We start from the raw sequence: 22,915 nt of genomic DNA on the forward strand, positions 1-22,915 counted from the left end.
AGTCTTCCCAAACTTTGAGTGTAATCGTATCCCAAATAAGCCTTTTGCTTTAATTTTCTTCCAAAATAATTCCTGTTTAATATTTCTGAAAAAGCTAGGACAAAGCTGAGGGTTGATTTTCAAGCTCTAAATGAGAGTTTTCTTTTTGATCAATAATAGTAGTAATGTGACGGCTTCGAGAGAAAATTTTCAAACATGTTTACATTCAATAAAAGTTACTAGATCTTCTTTGAAAAGATAATGGGCCAACAACAAATGTCTTACTAATATTATTGCTAATTTTTGCTGGATCACTTGTACTATTTTCTAGTTTTAAAATATTGTATCCTTTTTTCCGCCTCTTTCTCCTGTTGTTAACTGCATAACACACTAGTCAGTCTTTGACGATGTTGGCTTCTCATTCTTAGTCTTTTTGCATAAATAGGTATTCCAAGATCCAATTCAATCAGAAGAGTTTCAGACGTTGCTGCTATTGCCATTGACAACTTTCCAAACACAGAAGAAGCACTTTGTAGAGGAGAATATGGCGTCATAAGAAGCCTGGTTCGGGTATTAGAGGTACATTAAATCATCTCTTTTTTTTCAAAAGAAAAAACTGAAAAACTAGTACTTTTTAAAATTTTCATTATTAAATTTATGTTTTAGGGTGGCCTTGAAGGCAAAAGGCAAGTAGATAAAGTCATCGACAAGTGTGCCTCCATGCAGGTATAACTCTTCAATCCCATGCTGCACCTTTTGACTTCAGTTTGCTTTCTAAACATCTATTTAATAAGAGATCATCTAAAATTATCAGTTTTTGCCAGAAAATCTCTTTCAACCATTTCTTGCTTTTTCTTGGCATTTAAAAAAATATATTTTTAAAATTAAAAGTTTTTTGAACTCATGAAACCATTTGTTGAAATTTTACAGAACTTACGTGAGGCAATTGCCACTTATCGCAATAGCATTTTACGTCAACCAGATGAAATGAAAAGGGAGGCGTTGCTTTCATTTTTTGTGGAGTATCTTGAGAGATACTACTTTCTTATATGCTTTGCTGTCTACATTCATTCAGAGAAATCAGCCCTTCAATCTAAATTTGTTGGTAATAGCAGTTTTGCTGACTGGATGAGAGCGAGACCAGAACTCTATAGCATTCTTCGCAGGTATTAACAAGTGCTTATCATATCTAATTAAATAAATTTGAAAAAATTGATAATATGGAAAACATTGAATGTGATCCCAACTGGTTTGGTTGATTATTGTTTTTTCTTTTACTTCTATGATTGATCCCAACTGACTGTTTTGAGTCATCAGACTCATCACCATAGAGAAATTCTGAGCAATGTGTATTATTTGTTAAAAAATTCCAATAAAGTTGAGGTATATGACTAATGTTGAGGTTAGATAAGGCAAGGGTTCTTAGGATTTAAGGTGATTCTTTTCTACAGGCATTTGATGCTAAGTTGAGACTCAAAATAATGTTATAAATTTGCATTTCTAGAGCAACTTTTACACATTGCAATCTTTCGACTTGAAAACTGGATTGTATCTAATTTTGAGAAAGGGGAACAGGAAGGAGAAAATTTATATGAGGATTATTTAGTGGATTTCCATATGTGATGTTGCCTTTTTTTTTTCCTCTCCCAATTCATGATGAACTAGGTCATATCTTAGGCATTCTTATTGTTGGAATTTTTTGGTCACTAATAATATTTCTACAATCTGGTGCTCTTTTAGACTGCTTAGGAGAGATCCAATGGGTGCACTTGGCTATGCAAGTTTGAAGCCATCCCTCATGAAGATTGCTGAATCTACTGATGGTCGTCCTTCTGAGATGGGTATAGTTGCTGCATCAAGAAATGGTGAGGTTTTAGGCAGCCAAACTGTTCTGAAAAGTGATCACTGCCCAGGTTGTCAAAACCAAAACTTACCTGAAAGAGTGGAGGGTGCCCCTAATTTTCAGGAAGTTCCTGGTTTTCCAGTTTATGGAGTGGCAAATCCAAATATTGATGGAATACAATCTATGATACAAAGAATTGGTGACTCAAAAAGTGGTCGTCCAGTTCTTTGGCACAATATGAGAGAGGAACCTATTATTTACATAAATGGAAAACCATTTGTGCTCTGCGAGGTTGAAAGACCGTACAAAAACATTCTTGAATACTCAGTAAATTTTCATTTATGTCATACATTAAAATGAAATAAATAATCCAAACTTGTAATGTAGATTATTGCTGCTAGTCTAGAATGTGCATGTGTTCGAGTTCCTTGTTAAAATAGTCAAAATATGGTCCAGCTATTTCACTGCAGTCATGAGAACAACAGCTAACCACAATATTTATCAATTCATAATACATGAACTTTAGTCTTTGGCACAAAGAGCAATCGAGATATATCATCATGAAGGATTTTAGTACTGATGTTTCTCACTTGTTTTTAATATTTAGCTTCAATGAAAATAGAGATGTTGTTCTTTCCTTTCATGTTTCCCTTGCCTGTTTAAAACCATGGAGTTGGTAAATTACATAGGATTCGTTTTTTGTTAGGACCATGTACACTACAACAACACTTCATTGAAGCACTACTATTTCTTTTATCTTGCAGCTTTTGGGGATACTTCTTCCCTAACTGTCTCTGTCCATTTTTGGGGAAAGTATAATTAGGATGCCTTCTTTCAGGGCATTGATCGTGAAAGAGTGGAAAGAATGGATGCTCGACTAAAAGAAGATATCCTGAGAGAAGCTGAACGTTATGGAGGTGCCTAATAATTGTCATATATATAGTGTCTTACCCCATTTCACGTTTCCTTGTCTAGTGCCTAATAATTGTCATATATATAGTGTCTTCAATTGTATTATTTGAAAATTAGATTAGCTAAATTTTATACAATTTTGGTTGTATTACTAAAAGGGGATCTCGTTTCCCACTCTTTAGGATTCCATAATCTGGTTTGTTGAAAATTTAAATATTGCATTAAGAAATGGTGGGGAGTTTATTTTCATGTTAGATGATGCTGAGATGGCTATTTCATCCTATGCTTGCTATTTTTTTTCCGTTAATTAAAATTGTCTCAATAAAAATATTTTAGATTTTTGCTAATTTTTGGTACAACATTCAGAAGTAGGGTCTTATGTACTGCTTTTTAAGCTACTTTTTTTTTCTTTTTTTTTACAAGTATATTGGTAGCTACTTATTATTAATATGCCTTTCGGACTTCTATAGTAATTAGTAGCTTTTTAACCCAGCAATTTTTTTTAATACTTGTATTTTTTTATGTGAAATAGCATGTCTACATTTTTAAGCTTGTATGTTCTATTATACCTACTTCATTCATGTTGCTGTATTTGTTGGTGGTGTGGATACCTCTGCAACTGAGACAAAAGGAATAGTTCTAATTCATAGTGCTGACCAGGTAAAATTCTGAAATGGATATTTTTTGCTTGCTGTTATATGAACGTTTCTCTTCTTATTCTGGCTTGCTTATTCACGAGGTAGCCAATATACTTAGCATTTATTTTCTATTTTATTTTCTTTATTTCTTGCTTTTTATTTGCATGCACTTGTTGTTGCCTGTCTGTCAATGCCCTTGTTGTTGTGGCTAATTTTGATCCTCCACGTAACTAATGTATTGTGCAAAATTTTCCTTCATCTCATATTAATGTTTAGTGGCATCCATTTTTCTGGGTTCTTTTGGTTGTTTAGTTCATATTTTCTCCTAAATGAATGATGAATTAAAAAAAGAAAAGCTTTTCTTGCTGGACAGTTTTGGGCTTGCAATTCTATTCTTTCCCATGATATTGGTGGGTATTCCTGACTCAAGAATGCCAAATGACACCATCGTGAGAATACTGTTATGCTCTGTTCTTGCTCCAGTTGATATAAAATTGCTTCTTAATATCTTGGCTTGTTATGTTATCATTGACAGTTTTATGTATTATGTGTCTTTAAGTAGTTCTTATAGTTTTTTTAATATCTTGTAGCTAGAAAATTATGTGAAAACTGAAGAAGCTAAAGTTAAGGAGCTTATAAAGGCAGTTGCTGATTCCGGTGCCAAAGTAATTGTTAGTGGAGCAGCAGTTGGGGAGATGGCACTTCATTTCTGTGAGCACTACAAGTATATCACCTTCTATTGTGTTTTTTTATCGATTAACTTACTAATTTTCAAAACATACATGTGATTGTTGTACATATCTAAATGCTTTTGATCTTTTATGAAATCTGTCAAAAAATTTCAAGTTTTTATTATTCTATTAAGATTTTTCTTAGCATATCTGATAATTTAATTTGGGACTTTTTCCTTGCAGGCTTATGGTTTTGAAAATTATTTCAAAATTTGAATTAAGATGATTTTGCCGCACTACTGGTGTTGTTGCTATGGTAAGTCAGCTAGCATTTAATAGTACTCAATTTTTTTTGAATTTTTTCCAAAATTCTCTAACAATATTCTTATTTGTGTTACAGTTAAAGCTTAGCAAGCCAAACCCAGATGACCTGGGACATGTTGATTCAGTTTCAGTAGAAGAAATTGGTGGTGCTAGGGTACATAGTCGGTCTTAACACATCAAAAAGTGTTATGGTATGTTTTGATAACACATTTTCGGTGTTATTAAAAGCATTTTTTATTGTATTAGCACTATGAACATTTTCGGCTAGCCCTAGGCTTGTGTCAGTCACTATGCACAGTGACTGGTGTGTAGCACCACATGGTGCTCTAATTAGGACAAAAATATTTATGTATTTAAAATAATATATTATTTCTAATATATATTATTTCAAATGTTCATAAATATCGGTTATTTTAAATTAAGTTTATCTTATAAAACCTAAATTTATCATCTTATAATAAGACAATATTTTCTCTCTCTCAATATTAATTAATTGAAAACTAATAAATATTTTCTTTGACTAATATATAATTTTCAAATAAAACATATTAGTCAAAATAACTAATTAATTCATAATTAATTAATGACATATAATTATCACATAATTATATATTTTTTCTGTAAAATTAATTCCCTTGCAATTTAGTCATTTCTTTATTGTTTTGTCAATAATATTCACACCATAGATCATGTTGTATAGTGGTGACGTGGGGACTATGGACTTATAACACTAAACTCTAATAAACTAGATAACTAATTAAACTCTTTAATTAAATACTTTTATTTATTAATTCCATTATTACTCTACTATAAATATATAATTGCGCTCTTAGTAATTATAGAATTATATCGTGCGGTCCATTTATATAATCACTTCATGTAGTTCTGTCCTCCAATTATTGGTTCGTAAATTAGAGCTGGTCAAAAATACCATTTTGCCCTTGTAATTTCCTCTTGTTCCTTAAGTACAACTAATTCACTAGTGAACATTTAAATTATAATCATATTATAAATTTGAGCTCAATAACTATTTAGTTCCAAAATTAACCCTTAAGGGAACCAATATTTGGTCCATTAGGAAAGCTTGGATTCAAATCTTGCAAGAACATGTTCCCAACCATTCTTGTTATTGAATCTCTAAAATAAAAGTCACTGGCCTCATTATATTAAGAGACCGTAATGAGTGAATCAAAAGTCCCAATAGACATGAATATGAATTCATGATTACTTAGGATTTATAAAGAAATTAACATCCTAAAGAAATTAATTAACATCGGTATTGTCATATATAATCTAATAATATAAAGTATATTTACTAAGATTTTTTTCCACATTAGTAATCCAACTCTAGATCACATACATTTTTAAAAAAACTTAGCGAACCGTATTAGCAACCATTAATTAAAGATTCCACACTTTAATGTGTTGCAGACTATTTTATTCATTATCTATGATTTTAATCCTCTCGTACTCATACAAGATCGTACTCTTATAAATGAATATGAAATTTTATGATATTTATAATAATTATTCAAATATTATATTTAAGAAAAATATACTTTTATTTAACTTCCTGAATAAAAGGTCTTTACACATGCTTTCAAGGCATATACCCTAGGCCACAAATTCTCCTTCACCTAGTGATTAGTTGTGAAAAATGCACATTTTATTGATCTTAAATGCTAAAATAAATTGAGTTTCTATCACCCAATCAGTCTATCATTGCAGTAATAATTCAAGTAAATCTTTTGGAGACACTTTTAGAACCCTCCAACCTGTAAAGTCCTGAATTTGCTATTAAGGCCGAGTGTCTTGATTACGGTGTTTGAAGGGCAAAATATGATTTATATGCAGAATTAATGGAATATATGTATTGTTAGAGAATATATGTTATTGCCTCAATGGAAAAGGTAAGATAATACAAATCTATGCAAAATATTACAAATAAATAATGATTGATTAAAAAGAGTGTTACAACTCTATAACTGAAAATACAAACAAACAGAGAAAGGAAGAGGAAGAAGGAGAAGAAGAGAATGGTGAAAGATACAACTCTAAACAAAAGATTACAAGTAAAGAAAAGGTCTTTGAAACAAAAGAAAAGAAGATTACAACTCTAAACAAAAGTTACAAGTAAATAGAAAATAAAAATAAGAAGAAAACAAATAGAGAAAAATGCAAGAACAAAATAATAGTAAACTCTCACTTACACAACCTAAGTGAAGAGGGTTGGGGATCACCAACTTGAATAAGGTTTAAAACCTTTGTCCAAAAGCTTATTTTCCCCTAACTCAAGCACTAAGGGATCTCTCATAGATTTTTGGAAATGCTTTATAGAATTATCAAGCCTCAAGGTGTATTTTCCAGCCAAGTGCTTTGTGGATGGAAAATGGTGTGTCTTACAAGTGAGCATTAGGCTCCTATTTATAGAGTTTGAGATACCCCTTTGAATTTCAAAATTCCACCAACCCCCATGGCTGTTATTAAAATGGAGATTTGAGAGTTATTTAGGATGTTAGAACTGTTCAATTTGGAAAAAACTGAAAAACCAAATAGGTTGTCAGCCTCATTGGCCGCGGCCATTGGCCTCTGTCCCCCAGGCCGCGGCCAGGGAAAGATAGTGGCCGCGGCCACAGCCTAGTTTCAGCACAAAAATTGTCATTTTCCAAATCGTTCCAAAACGTCCCAAATCCTTTCCCACATGATTTTGTAACCTCCAAACACCTATTGGGAGTTAAAAACATGTCTCCAACAGCCATATTTCATTATGGCTTTATGAAATCCAATCTCAAATATGTAACATATAATATACACATTATTGGGTAATATTTGGGAGTTACAAATTTGTAACTGATTATGTAACTCCAAAATATGTCACATTTGGGCACACACATGTGTCCAATTTTGTGACTCTCAATAATATGTTACAAGGTGTGACAAATCACATTTGTGTGACAAATCACATTTTGTCACATTTTTTAATGTAATATTATATTATATGAAATAATATAACATTCCCCCACTAGATTATATAATCACTTTTTGTAACACTTATTTAATCAATCAAACATTATATTAAAATATAATATTCCCCCACTTGATTAAATAATCACTCTCTATAGAAACCTTTGCATTGTGCATAAAGTAAAATGTCTTTCGACTTGAATTTTACCTTAGTGTAATTATCACAAAGTTTGTTGAAATTTTGGTTGCCGAAGCATTGAACCACTATCCCTTGATAACAAACCGGTGATAACACACACACCTTTGCTGTGTTCACTTGAGACCTCAATGTCTCGCTTTTGCACCATTAATGGCCATGTGCACATTCCATTCATAGACTTTTCTTGAGAATGACTCCCAATTCTCACGAGGGGCAGCACCACCCCTAGGTCTATATAGGTAGAACTCTTACAATATTTTGTTACCCTAAAATACTTGTCTTTTCAAGACTGAGTTCTATTAAAAAACCTTTTGGTTTTAACCCTTATTTTGGTAACACACTAGTACTCATATCTCAGATGGGACAAAATTTGAGTACTACTACTATTCACTTGATTGACTTGTTATTACCTATTGAACCTAATACTAGTTTGGTGACTAGTATTAAGATAGGTTACCATCAACCGTGAATCTCTTTAGGGAGTCTAAGTCCCACCCCTTGAGATGTAGAAATGATTCCATTTGAATCATTTACTTTCTCATGTATGCATACTTAGACACTCTCATTATTTTATTCAAACTTTGTTGCTAGCCATAGTTTGATAAAAATAGTTGCCTTTTTAAAATAGTGATTTTGACCATAGTCAACACCCCCACTATTTAATATCCAAGATAAACATTTTCCTTGAATATTAATTCTAGAAACCTCCATGTTTCTAAAATTCTCCTTTATGTTTTAAATTGATTCCTTCTTGAATCAAGATATTACAAACAATGACTTTAGACACCAAACATGTCTAGATTTGTCCGTTCTACACACATATAGCCAATGTGATTTATAATGTGAAATTCCAAATCAACTATTTGATAGGATGACCAAATTAATCAATTATTATCAACAAAATAAATTGATTAACTTTTGGAGCATCACCCCCACATTTCTCACATAGTGATAATAAAATATCACTTTAAAATAGAAATCTCTTCATTTCTAATAAGTCATTTATCCTGCAAGATAAATCTAGACCTATGATACCCAAAGTTCATCATGAGTCCTTAAGCTACATGATAAACACTCAATAGATCAAGATAAAGCAAGGCACACGTCTTTCAAATAAACTTTTACGTAGTTTCTTTCTTTTATGTATTTCACAAAAATAAGATGTGAACACAAATGTAATGTGAGAATTTCTAAATCAAATAATCACAAATTTCAATTTAGTTGTCTAAATAATCTCAAAATCACTTAAATAACTTTTGTCTATTTCTTAAGAGTCTCTCTGAGATTCTTTTGAAAACATCAATTTGATATCCATTGATTTTCTCATCAAAATCAAAATCAAAATGTAAATTTTTTTTTAAACACTTTAAATCAAAGAAAATAAACCCTCATTGGTTTATTTAAACACTTTGATTTCTTATGTTTTTGTTTAAAATTATCTCCTCTTTGAGATTAATTTAAACATATCACCATCTTTAACCAAAATGAATAAAGTTCTCTTTTATTCACCATTGGTGTAAAGATTCAAAATTGCTTCTCCAATTTTGAAATGTCTCCTCATTGAATATTTAAGAATTATTGTCACTAAATAATTCTCAAATATATTTCATTTTACCACACTCTAGACTATAAGTCTATTGAGTCAATATGTTATCCCACAATTTTTGAATCCACTTTGATCCATTTTTCTTGCAATGGCAAGACACTTATCAAAAGATGTAACCCCCTTAGGTTCATCTTTTCTTATCTCATAGTTGAGATGCTCAACACTTTAAATGAGAATTTTAATTTCCAAATAATACACTTTATTCACCAAATAAATGGTAACTTATTACATTCTAATGATATAGGATAAAACATATTATCATCTCACAAATATTTGAAATATAATTTCACATTGTTGTCAACATACATCACTAATATCATACTAATATGGCTATTTATTAATATGAAAACATGAATTACAAATATCATACACATATGATGTCACATTTCTATTGATTCACAAAATCAATATATTTATACATGTCATATAAAACTCATATAGTTGTCATTCTAATAATTTCCCATTAACACAAAATAAGACAATTCTATGACATGCTAGCATATTACCCAATAATCTACTAGATTATTTACATATTAGTCACATATAACAAAAACTCAAGATATTATATTATCTTCTAATCTAACCACTAAAAAACAAAGGAGATTAGAAAACAATGAATCTCATTTATAAACTTTTATTCTTCTCATTTCTATCACTATAAGAAAACCATTAGATCTTCTAAGAAAACAAAGAAGAATATTACCTTATCTTACCATCTTTTCAAAGTTGGATCCTCATATGATCTCCATGGTTTCTCCTTCCATTGAAAAAAGAAATTAAACTTTTGATTGTTAGAGAAAATATGTTATTGCCTCAATGGAAAAGGTAAGATAATACAAATCTATGCAAAATATTACAAATAAATAATGATTGATTAAAAAGAGTGTTACAACTCTATAACTGAAAATACAAAACAAACAAAGAAAGGAAGAGGAAGAAGGAGAAGAAGAGAATGGTGAAAGATACAACTCTAAACAAAAGATTACAAGTAAAGAAAAAGGTGTTTGAAACAAAAGAAAAGAAGATTACAACTCTAAACAAATGTTACAAGTAAATAGAAAATGAAAATAAGAAGAAAAGAAATAGAGAAAAATGCAAGAACAAAACAATAGTAAACTCACTTACACAACCTAAGTGAAGAGGGTTAGGGATCATCAACTTGAACAAGGTTTAAAACCTTTATGCAAAAGCTTATTTCCCCCTAACTCAAGTACTAAGGGATCTCTCATAGATTTTTGGAAATGCTTTATGGAATTATCAAGCCTCAAGGTATATTTTCCAGCCAAATGCTTTGTGGATGGAAAATGGTGTGTCTTACAAGTGAGCATTAGGCTCTTATTTATAGAGTTTGAGAAACCCCTTTGAATTTAAAATTCCACCAACCCCCATGGCTGTTACCAATGTTTAATTGGATGTTTATGGAATTAAAATGGAGATTTGAGAGTTATTTAGGATGTTAGAACCGTTTAATTTGGAAAAAAATGAAAAACCAAATAGGCTGTCAGCCTCACTGGCCGCGGCCAAGATCATCAGTGGCCGCGGCCACTGGCCTCTGTCCCCAAGGCCACAGCCAGGGAAAGACAGTGGCCTCGGCCACAGCCTAGTTTCAGCACAAAAATTGTCATTTTCCAAATCTTTCCAAAACGTACCAAATCCTTTCCCACATGATTTTGTAACCTCCAAACACCTATTGGGAGTTAAAAATATGTCTCCAACAGCCATATTTCATTATGGCTTTATGAAATCCAATCTCAAATATGTAACATATAATATACACATTATTGGGTAATATTTGGGAGTTACAAATTTTTAACTGATTTTGTAACTCCAAAATATGTCACATTTGGGCACACACATGTGTCCAATTTTGTGACTCTCAATAATATGTTACAAGGTGTGGCAAATCACATTTGTGTGAAAAATCACATTTTGTCACATTATTTAATCTAATATTATATTATATGAAATAATATAACATGTATGATTATGTGATATAAACGGTTTGTGTGGTAATGTGAATAACTATGCATGTGTTATGTGTATTAAATATGCATGTGGGCTCGTTCTTGTTAATAAGGGCATATTTGTAATTCTGACCTGTTGAGGGTATAAAAATGATTACATGTGCTAAATGATTGAGACCACATTATTATGTTGATATATTTGAGATGTGTGGTCCGAGGCGATCATAGTGAGGGGATTAGCAGAATAGTCACAATGGGATTAAATACCAGACTCGGGGTGAGCCTAGGGGCATTTTGGGAAACATAGTGAGTACTCAAGATCTATCGGGTAACACGTAGTTATTTAGTGGTTAATTGGGTATGCCGGGATTACTTGGGAATTTATAGTGTTATTCGAGGATTAGAGGGAAATGGGACACAAAGACCGTTTTGCTCTTGAGGGGCTTTGATGGGAGAGTTGTAAGGCAGGGGTATAATGGTCATTTGGCTAGGGGATAGACAGGCTTTGGTAATGTTTGGCTTGATTTTTGAGGGTTCATATGTTTTTTATGATGATTGGAAATGCTTGGGTGGATCAATTATGGATTTAGTTTATAGTTGGGGTGAATTTGGATGGGCTTAGCTCGGAAAAATGCAGGGGATACGCTGGGAATTCTAGGTTTTGGGGCTCGAGCCGCGACCCTGTTCTTCAAGCACCGCAGCCCGTGTGTGTAGAAAGGCTTGGCGGTTCTCTGAAACCGCCCAGGTGCCGCAATGCATGTTAGGGCGCGCCATGTAATGCCCTACTTCCTTAGAGCCACTACTAAGTGAGTTTAAAATGCGCCATTAGCTCGCTAATCAAGGGTTTAGGTCAAAAGTGTGACTAAACTGAGATAAAACTCGTTTAAAGACATTGAACATAAAATATTTGATTATTCATTGAAAACATAAGGATATTCACGATCCCAAAATACTGTTTATAAAATCCTTTACAGCTCAAAATACATTCACAATCGACTTAGGCGACAAATCTATACCAATACATTACATCTTCCCAAAATAACCCTAGTCATGGAAGCCAGGTAGGCCAAACATGTACTCGTCGCTCCATGCTCTCCATACTCATGGTTGGTCGACCTTTCCATTGCCCTTACCTACACCATAGAGCACCTGTGAGCCAAAGCCCAGCAAGAAAACTCAACACAAAACAATTAACATATGCATATCTATCAACAACATATAACAAAGCAACCAACCGGATAAACACATAGCGACCATGCCGTCCCAGTCGCTTTACCAGGCCCTGGGTTTGCGGTCTTCACCAAGAGGATGACTCCAGCATCCTAGGAGGGTCTCGCCTTAACGGCCTGCACTCCGCGTGCTCAGCGTCGTTCCCAGCCCCTTGCTGTACTCTGTTTGTACTCCGCGTGCTCAATGCCATTTTCGATCCCTTGCCATACTCAGCATACTGTCGTTCTCGGCCTTTGCCATTTCACTCACAAATATGAATTACATAGCATAATATCAACAGTTATTTAAACATCTACTAAACATAAACAATAGGACTACGCCCTGCAATTCAATCAATAGGGCCATGCCTTGCAACACAAGCAATAGGGCCATCCCCTGCTCTACGGGTACAACCATTTTCTTTCCTGTATCCCAAGCTATCTGAGCACCACAATCCTGAGCACAATCCTCTACCACGAGCCTCGTTGAAAACCTAGTCACAACATAGTTATAATAGCCATCCATCAAGTTCTAATCCAATAAATAGCTTCAAGACATAAATCTAGCCTCCGAGACCTTGGATTCTACCAAACTGGGTAGTAGAAACCTTCCCGAGCCTTAACGTTTGAGTTCTTGAGCTAAAAACCTTCAAACAGCCGAAATTTTGCATTTGGGCCACGGCCGAGTGATAACTCTAGCATATAGAGTTATCTTAATACTTTTATCTTAGAATTTGATTAAAAAGATGAGGGAGTTGTGTCTTTGACTTTAGAATTGAGTCATTTTCTTTTATTTGGATTTAGGAGTTAGATTTGGTTTTATGAGGGAAAATAAGTATGAAAATGATAAATTTGATGAAGTTGAGTGAAGTGGAAAGGAGCTAATGTGATTTAAAATGATAATTTTTTGTGTAGGAATTCTCAGGTTGCTGATGCATTCTGTCCAGGCAACAAGCATTTCTTGGGTCACGTGAAAAGTTGCCACCTCAGCAGTATAAATCAATTTTTTTAATTAACTTGACTTGGACTAAAGATTAAATGAAGAGATTTGGGCCTTTAATTGTGTTGGTGCATGTTTAGCAAAAAGCAACAAATGGGAGGAAAAAGGCCCACGTGAGAACAATAAAGGGAAACTGTCGTAATGTATATATCATCAACCTTTCCCTTTTTCTTTGGACGGGCACATACAGTAGAAGCAAGTGACAACCAGCAACCACCATTGAAGAAAGTAGAGAATGAAGAAAAAGAAAAAGAAGAAGAATTTCCAAGCTTGAAGAGAAGAATCCAAGGATAAAAAAAGGAAGAAGAGGAAGATAAGATTATTGATTCATCATCTTTGGTTTGTTTTCTCCTCTTTAATCTCATTTAAGATTGTAATTTCTTTAACATTTTCTATTTAAATACCCATGGGTTGTTTTGATTTTTGATTTGTGCTCTTGAATTTAGCCATGAACTAAATCTTTTGAGACTTGAATTATTGATGAACTCTATGTCTTAATTCTAATTTTCTAGCATTTTATTTTAGCGATTGACCCATTGTTCGTTCAAATATGCTTATTCATGTTTTATTGTTGTTTATTGGCCACCAATGGCAATATATTGTGTTATATTTATGCTGGGAAGTTTGAATATAATTGAATGATTTGAATGACACAAGTGAATAATCTTGTTAGGTTATGTTTGTGAATAGCATAGGAATGTGTTATTTACCTTGAGTAACCATTATGAATGTATGCTTAAATTATGGGTTCTTAAACATGATTGGCATAAGAATATGTTAAATTAGGTGAAAGAATTAATACCATAGGATTTGGAAAAGTTCTATGAATTAATTTGGAATTCTTGTTAACTCTGGGTAATTTTGTTGTAGCAAAACGTACAGGTCAATTGACATAGATGAATTTAATAATTCAAGCCCATTTCATCAAATTGAATTTTTCTTGCTTTTAGATTGTCCCTGTGGAGACGATACTCAACTTATCACTTTATTTGTTAATTCTATCCCTGTGGAGACGATACTCAACTTATCACTTTATTACTTGTTTGCCGACTGTGTACACTTGCACAATTTTAATTGCTTAAATTTAACCAACAAATTTTTGGCGTCGTTGCCGGGGATTGATTTTAGTGAAATTTTGTTTGTAGAATTCAATTACTTTTCAATTTGGTTGCTTATTTTTCATTTGTTTATTTTTGTGTTTCGTTATTCTATTTTACGCTTTGTTTGTTTGGTTCTTTTGCGAGGTACTTGAGATGTCTCATTAGCAAGTCCTCATTAACTTTGTTCAACATGACTTGGAGCCTTTACATAGAGCATGGTGGAGATACAAAAGTTTGTTCATGAGGTTCCCTTACCATAGTTTCTCTAGAGAGTGTTTACTTGAAGTCTTTCTCAATGGATTGCATGCCACCACAAGAGAATGGGTAGAAAGAGGAGATGGTACCACCAATTTCTACCAAATATCCATTAATCAAGCCTATTGGATGTTGGAAGACGTGACAGAATATGACAAGTGGTGTTGTTTAAATTCTCAAATATCCAACCAAGTTTGGGAGAACAATCTTAGTCATATGGAGCCTGTTTTTGAAGATTGCACTCGAGAACCATTGGGGGAGACATTGGAGGATTTTCAAGACCTCATCATGGAAGAACCTCAACAAGTTGATCACTCAAGTTCGTTGGAGGCGTTGATGATGGAGTTTATGGCTAAAAATGATGCCTTCATTCAAAGCCAAGCTACATCATTGAGGAATTTGGAGAATCAAGTTGAGCTATTGGCCAATGAGTTATGTAATAGACCCCACAATGATGTGCTTAGTGATATGGAAAATTCAAGGGGAAAAGAACAAAGTGGGGATGTCATTTTGAGAAACGGTGAAGATTTGGAGATGCTTTGGGAAAATTTTGAAAGGTAAAATGAGCTCATTTCAATCCAAAGTAGAGAGGAAAAGAGAGAGAAAATGCATTTCCAAGATAATCAAGTCTTTGGTCTCCAATCTAAAGAGTTGATGGTCATAGAAGAGTATGCATATAAAGATCCATTTTGGCCACCACCACCATTAGCATGGTTCCTTGGCATCCATCTTGCACATTCATCAAAAGCAAGTCGAGTTGAGAACATGAACCCATCAATATCACATCTTGCCAAGCTTGAGGGTGTCCACAATGAAGACCCATGTGTGAGGGCATATGCCACTCTCTATGGGCGAAAGCCGCTCTTTGATGAGCACTTTTCAACAATGTCAAGCCGACGAATTTAAATCAAGCGCTTCTTGGGAGGAAACCCAAGTTTCTAAACATTATTTTTATTTTCCTTTATTGAATATTTCTTTTTATGTTTGATAACAAAAATGGTTTTCCTTGTTTTCTTGATTTTCTTCACTTGGTCTTTGGTGCTGCATTTTATGGTGTAGGTGTTAGGTTCAGAAAGATGGTGATTTGGAGTGAACAGTTCGAGTTATGGAATGTTTTGGAAGTGTGATAGGTGAACAAAAAGGTGGGGAGTTAAGGAAAGAAAATCTAAAATTCTGGGTTGCAATGTTGTAGTAATGTTGCAGCAATCTGGGCTAACTGCACAACATGTTCATGGCATTTTGGTGGTTTTGGGGCAGAGAGACATGCGATGTGTCGCCACCTACTAGGTGACACATTGCCTTATTATTCAGTAAAAAAAAAGCCTAACTCAATAACCTTTTTCCCATTCTCTTTTTCTCTCTTTCTCTTTCTCTCTCTCCCTCTCATCTCTTTCTCTTCTCCCTAGCCCTAGCCGCCACTCACCATAGCCACATCCCTCTACCATCTCCAACCACCCTCACCACCATCCAATAACCCTCACCCCAGCCCAACCAAACCCAGGCGCTGCCCCATCCGCGAACCACCAGGAGCGCGGCCCACCCATCCGAGAGAACCTCGCGCCTCTGCGCAACCCAGGTGTGCGATTCCATAAATCCTTCCCCAAGCTCTCACTCCATCTCTCCAACCACCCTGCCACCATCATCATTTCCACTCAGTGCCGTTAACCTAACCCACAAATTCAAGCCTCCACCCCTCCGTTTGCCTCGCCTACCTTCATCGCCACCCAGGTGTGCGACCCATCCGAGCAACCTAGCTCCGTGACCATTGACCACCACCACCAAACCCAAACATCTCAGTACCCGAGTGTTTCTTCCACTCATTTCAAGCATCTCTGTGATATCTCAACCTCAAAATACCCATCAACTACAACCTCCATTCTACTTCAACATTTCCACTACTATTTGGGTCTTCAAAGTTTTCGATCATGGCAACCTCTTGAATGGCTATTCCAGATTTGGCTGCCTATTTATGCTTCGCCAAACTATTTTGTATCATTCATTGACATATTTGTTATGCTAGTAATGTGCTTCTGGAGAATTTCATTGGCGGCGCCACCACCATCTTTTTGAATGAGCATTTCTTAACTCAACTGTTTACTTTTGCTTTTTTTTTTTTTGTGAATTTATGTGTATGTGATTAGTTTTGGTTTGATGTTCTAGATGGATTTCTTAATTTGTGACTTTGTTGATGCTCTATTTGGTGCTGTTATTTTTGTTAATAGTTTTTAATTTTGTCTTTAGTCTTGGAGCAGGTGCAATAAAAATCGCCTCCCCACTTTAATGTGGAGATGTGGTTGTTTATTCATTTTGGTTGTCTTGGTTAATTTAAATCATTTAGTTTTGTGTTTATGCTTTGTGAGTTTGTGTTGAGGTGTTGGTCATGTAGTTTGTAATTATCTTTCTTTTGTTGTTTTTGTTGTCTTTGAGAGGATTTTGCTTGCTCTAATAGTGCTTAACTTGGGCTCAGTGATGAACCATCTAAAAAATACATTAATAAAATCCACCATTTTGCCTCTTGTCATGGGTTAGCTAATAGTACTCAAGTGTTAATGACGTTTGAAAAATCTCGATGATAGTGTTGATCCCTATTTTGTAAGCATAGTTTGACCAATAATTCTTGAACCATTAAAGTTAGCTAGATTTTTGGGAGAGCTTAAGTTTCTAGAATTACTTAGTGGTTCCCTTGAGGCAAAATCCTAGACAACACTAAACCGAGGACATGATTTAGGCCATCTTTGGACCGTTTGAGCCTTCCGAGCCAACCGTTACATACATTATATCCCTAATCACCCCATTGAGCTTAATTGAATCCATTTCTTTCTTTACCACATGCTAGCCTCGCTATATACACATCCATTCACCATACCCTTTGAGCACCTTGGTTTTTCTTGGATATATTTTGAGTGTTGCATCATGAGGGAGGGTGAAAGGAGTGTACCTTTGTGAGTGGTATTTTGGTGAGTGCTACATTGTTTGCCTTTCTTGTTTTTCACATTGGGGACAATGTTGATTATTAAGTTTGGGGGAATGTGCATCTCATCTTATTGTCTTCTTGCTATTGTTATATTTGCATTTATATATCGAAAAAAACAATTGAAAAAAAGGTGTATTTGTAAAGAAAATAGTGCACCCCTAGAAATGAAAAAAAAATGTACAAATAAAGTTTGCAAATAAGTTTGGGGGTGTAGCATCTTATCATAAAAAAAGAAGAAGTAAAGTATATTTTTGGTATTGTGTTTCTTTCTTTCTTTGTTTTTAATAATGAATAATGGCAAGAGTGATCATCAAATTGTATGGGATATTCTTTGGGAAATGATTTTGAGCTCTTACTTTGGTCCTAGGAAAATTAAGGTGATTTGAGCAAAAAATTACTTATTTTAACCACCCTCACCTAAGCCTTACATTACAAGCTTGATAAAGTCCTTTTAATCTTTGTGTTGACTGCGTTTTTAGCCAACGACATGAGAACGTCAAATACGACAAGCCTTCAAGAGAATGTAAACGACAACAGACGGTATAAACAAGAAAAGTAAATAACACAAGAGATTTTTATAGTGGTTCAGCCCCGATTGTCGGTAATAGCCTAATCCACTTAGAGTTGTGATTTATAGATCTATACTCAAGATCAGATGGACTGAGCCAACTGAGTTTCTTCAGTACAGATTGTGAAAATACAAGAGTTCTCTCAAATATCAGCACTTTCTCTCTCTAGAATACACAGACCTAATTTTCTCTCTCTAGAAAGAAGAAGCAGAAGAGGCCCTCTCTTATCCCATAAGCTCTCTATTTATAGGCCTGGGATCCTCAACTGATATCCCCTTTCGATAGGGATATTTTATTATTCATCTTATATTTATATTACAATAAATGTTTAAAATACAACTGATTCCTTAATTTGAGTGAGGAGTGAGAGATTCCCAGGTGCCTAGACCAATTCTTGCTAGAGTCGCTCTGGGGACTTTGACGTAGTCTCACATGCATGTTGATTACTCCTTCAAGCTTTCCTTGGACCAAGGTGATACAAGCTTGGCTCTCCTTGGACCAAGGTGGTCCGAGGCATCCTTCTCATGCCTTCTCCTCGGACCAAGGTGGTCCGAGGCATCCTTCTCTCTTATTTTTCTCCTCGGACAAGTCCGAGCATACCCCCTCCATTCAAGGTCCCTTCGGACCTTGTGGCCTTCTCCTCGGACCAAGGTGGTCCGAGGCATCCTCCTTGGTATCTCACCTTGGACAAGTCTGAGGCACTCTCCTTTAGCATCTCCCAACTATGTCCGATCGGACATTGTGTAGGCTCTCCTTGTCAAAATCTAAGTCTCCATTCTAGACTTGCATGGGACTCCTCCTCCTTAGCTACTTACCTTGGACACTTTCGAGCCAACACTTAGGAAACCTTGGGAGGCTTACCTCAGACATACCCTTGGGGTCTCCTAGGACCACATACTCCTTGGGGTCTCCTAGGACCACTTTCTCCTTGGGGTCTCCTAAGACCACTTTCTTGAGTCTCCTAGGATGGATTTTGTCATCTTTATTGCCACGTTATTGATCTCCAATTTTTGGGTATAACACTTTGGTTTAGTGTTTGTCTACATTAGTGGAGAGGGAATCATTAAGTCAACCTATGGAGGCAATGATTAGGCTTTAGGATCAAGGTCTAGTTTGTTTTGGGGGAGAATTGGGAATGTTTGGGAAGAGCTATGTACACATTTTAGGGAGAAACACTTAATTCTTAGTTTGATAACATCATTAACATTTGAGGAATTTGGTTGAAAGCATTTGCAAGAGGCATCATCATCACCATTCATCATTTCTTTAATAAATTTATGAGAGCATTTCCCTTGTTAAGCATGATACTAAGTTAAGTGTTTCCTCTCTCTTGTGTGTGTCTTTTGTAGTGTTTAGTCATTTTGTGTGTTTTTCTTGTCTTGAGTTGGATTTCTTTAACATTTAATCTCATTTAAGTTTGTAATTTCTTTAACATTTTCTATTTAAATACCCATGGGCTGTTTTGATTTTGGATTTGTGCTCTTGAATTTAGCCATGAACTAAATCTTTTGAGACTTGAATTATTGATGAACTCTATGTCTTAATTCTAATTTTCTAGCATTTTATTTTAGCGATTGACCCATTGTTCGTTCAAATATGCTTATTAATGTTTTCTTGTTGTTTATTGGCCACCAATGGCAAGATATTGTGTTATATTTGTGCTGGGAAGTTTGAATATAATTGAAAGATTTGAATGACACAAGTGAATAATCTTGTTAGGTTATGTTTGTGAATAGCATAGGAATATGTTATTTACATTGTGTAACTATTTTGAATTGATGCTTAAATTCTGGGTTCTTAAACTTGATTGGCATAGGAATATGTTAAATTAGGTGAAAGAATTAATACCATAGGATTTGGAAAAGTTCTATGAATTAATTTGGAATTCTTGTTAACTCTGGGTAATTATGCTGATATTTTGATGCAGAAAAACGTACAGGTCAATTGACATAGATGAATTTAAAAATTCTAGCCCATTTCACCAAATTGAATTTTTCTTGCTTTTAGATTGTCATCCTAGTTTATTTTGAAGAATTTTCAATTTATTTTTCATCACTATTAAATTGCTTGGTAATTGATTTGTGCAAAATTATTTGCTAAATTCTGTCACTGTGGAGACGATACTCAACTTATCACTTTATTACTTGTTTGCTGACTGTGTACACTTGTGCAATTTTAATTGCTTAAATTTAACCAACACCCAGCCCCCCTTAAGGGCCGCGGCCCGCCCCAAGTCAGAGGAAAAATGCCTCTCTACTAAGAGACATGGGCCGCAGCGCCTAAACCTTGCACCACAGAGCCTAGGCAATTCTCTGTGGTCCCCTGGCATATAAACTCAAGCGGGCCGCAGCGCCTGATGAACAGGGCCGCGGCTCGAGCCCAAAATCCAGAAATCCCATGCAATTTTACGAGCTAACTTCCCTGAAACTCACGAAATCCGAGCCCTAATCCTAGATTTCTGCTTAGGATTCATATCCAAAATACACAACTAGTTTTAACATCCAGAAAGTCTCATAAACACCTAAATTTAATCACCTAAGTTCTAACTCCCAAAACTAAAAAAAAAACAGAGAAAATTAGATAGAAAACTTGCTTGAATCCTTGCCTCTGTGTTAGCTTCGATCAGAGCAAACTTCAATTGCCACTAACTTCAGATTTCCTAAAGCTTCAGCCTCAAATCCATAAGATTTCCTCCAAAATTCCCAAACACCATGAAAGAGAGAGAGAGAGAGAGAGAGAGAGAGAGAGAACCAAAAATAGAGTATTCCTTCTATTTGCTTTTCTCTTCTAACCCCTCCTAGAATCCCAGCTGTCTAGACATAAGCCTATCCCTTAGCCAAAAAGTCTAAAATACCCCTAAGCCAATCTTTAACCCTCAAGTGCCACCAAGGGCAATTTCGTTGTTTACCCCAAAACGAGCTAACTGATGACATGGCAGGATTGGTCTACATGTGGGATGCATGTGGCAGTTTTAAGTGAGTATAACCTGCTCGACCCTCGACCAGAAGATCATTGGCTTATCAACCATCATAATTATGGGCGACTAGCCTGGTCGAATATATTCATGTATTTCCTTCAGATATGCAATCTTGCAATTACGTATTAATTATAATTTCTATTATTATTAGTTACGCCTGTATTAAATGTAACTATGGCCTGTTGGCCCATAAAAAACTCCTTGAGCCTATAAATAAAAAGGAAGGGGCTCAAGGGAGGGGACTTTTGGCTTTAGAATGCTTGAGCTTAGAGATTCTAAGAGAGAAAAAGAGTGTTGTTATCCACCACAATTGTATTCATCTGAGAGCTAGTGAAACTCGTGAACCCTAGTTCATTGATCACTGTTCTTGGAATTCTACATCAATAAGAACAATAAGTGGATGTAGGTTATTACCATTTTATTGGGGTCGAACCACTATAAATTATTTTGTGTTATTTATCTTTTCTTCTTGATTTCATCTTATTTTCATCTTATTTTCTATCATTTTATCTGACTTCGTGTCGTTGAACAATTCGAGGGTCAACATTTTGGTGCTTTCTTTGAGAGCTGAACTCAAGACTTCCAACAAGATCAAATGGCGAAAACATCCAAAAATATGGGACAAACTTATGGTGCCGCACCAACCCATCCTCCTCCACAAAATGTGGTTCAAGATGAGTCACAATTGGGATTTGAAGAGGAGGAGATGGATTCCGAAACCTTGAGGACAACACTGATTGTGTTGCAGGAAGAGTTAGCCAATCTAAGGGCTAATCAGGAGAATGTGTCTGAAACAATGGTGTTGCAACAGAGGGAAATTGACTGACAACGTCAAGAGTTGAATGAGCAGCAGACCGACATGGACCGCCGATAGAGAGATACCACTGCCACCCTGGAGGTAGCCATTCAGTTGGACCTGGGACAACCTGCGCCAACCTCTAAACTGGATCAACCACCAAGTGTACCAACACAACAAGGTCCACATCCAAATCATCCACAACATCACCACACTCCACCTTAACCGGCAAGCCCTCAGAGGCTAGAGCAACCTCCTACTGCTTAACAAGATATTCCATTTCAAGATCCTGAGTAGCAACCACCTTCTCGTGCTAGTCGAGATAATCCCCATCATCAAAGGGAGAATAGGGCCAGGCAGCCTCCTCGAACTCCTAGATGCCAAACTGCTAAGGGGCCAAATCCACCAAGCAGGGGACAACGTCCTTCTGCTAGCAGAAGGCAAGTCGATTCATGATCTGCGATCAGGGGCCCCCCACTACATAATAATGCCCGGGGACCCACCGACCAACGCGGGCCTCCCCCTGACGCTCAGGACGTGGCAACAAGAGGAGGAAATAGTGCGATCAACAGGTCGCGCCATAGCCGGTCACATTTTAGGGATGACCATGACTACAATGAAGTTGATTCTGGTAGAGGCAATGCTGGTTGAAAGCAAGAAGAGAGGGGTGGAGAACAGGATCCCCCACCAAGAGGAAATAGGCCGACGAGCCAGAACGTTGGGGGGCAGCCAAGGCAACCTAACATCTTTGATCGATTGGGCGCTAGCGAGCAAAGGCGTAGGGATGATGACTTGATGCACGTGCTTAATGGTAGGTGAGAAAGGCACAACGAGTATGCCCCTCCAACACCGGTCGCCCCAATGGTACCAGACGCTGTATAGGCCCAGATCGATGCACTGAATCAGGCCGTCCAACAGTTAGTGGGGAGCCGAACA

General features: G+C 35.6%; 2 protein-coding genes across 2 annotated transcripts; both read left to right on the forward strand.

Moving 5' to 3' along the window:
- The first annotated feature begins 416 nt into the window (after positions 1-416).
- Positions 417-2,747, forward strand: LOC133832676 (uncharacterized). The gene is made up of 5 exons (XM_062262989.1): positions 417-558; positions 646-705; positions 910-1,145; positions 1,720-2,149; positions 2,661-2,747. The coding sequence occupies exons 2-5, from the start codon at positions 700-702 to the stop codon at positions 2,745-2,747; spliced, it is 759 nt and encodes a 252-aa protein (XP_062118973.1). The 5' UTR covers positions 417-558; positions 646-699.
- A 174-nt stretch (positions 2,748-2,921) lies between these two features.
- LOC133832682 (T-complex protein 1 subunit theta-like) lies at positions 2,922-4,539 on the forward strand. Its single transcript, XM_062262996.1, has 4 exons — positions 2,922-3,394; positions 3,963-4,096; positions 4,287-4,293; positions 4,444-4,539. The coding sequence occupies exons 1-4, from the start codon at positions 3,290-3,292 to the stop codon at positions 4,537-4,539; spliced, it is 342 nt and encodes a 113-aa protein (XP_062118980.1). The 5' UTR covers positions 2,922-3,289.
- The last annotated feature ends 18,376 nt before the right edge of the window (positions 4,540-22,915 follow it).

The sequence above is a fragment of the Humulus lupulus genome, chromosome 1 (assembly GCF_963169125.1).
Source record: "Humulus lupulus chromosome 1, drHumLupu1.1, whole genome shotgun sequence".
NCBI lineage: Eukaryota > Viridiplantae > Streptophyta > Magnoliopsida > Rosales > Cannabaceae > Humulus > Humulus lupulus.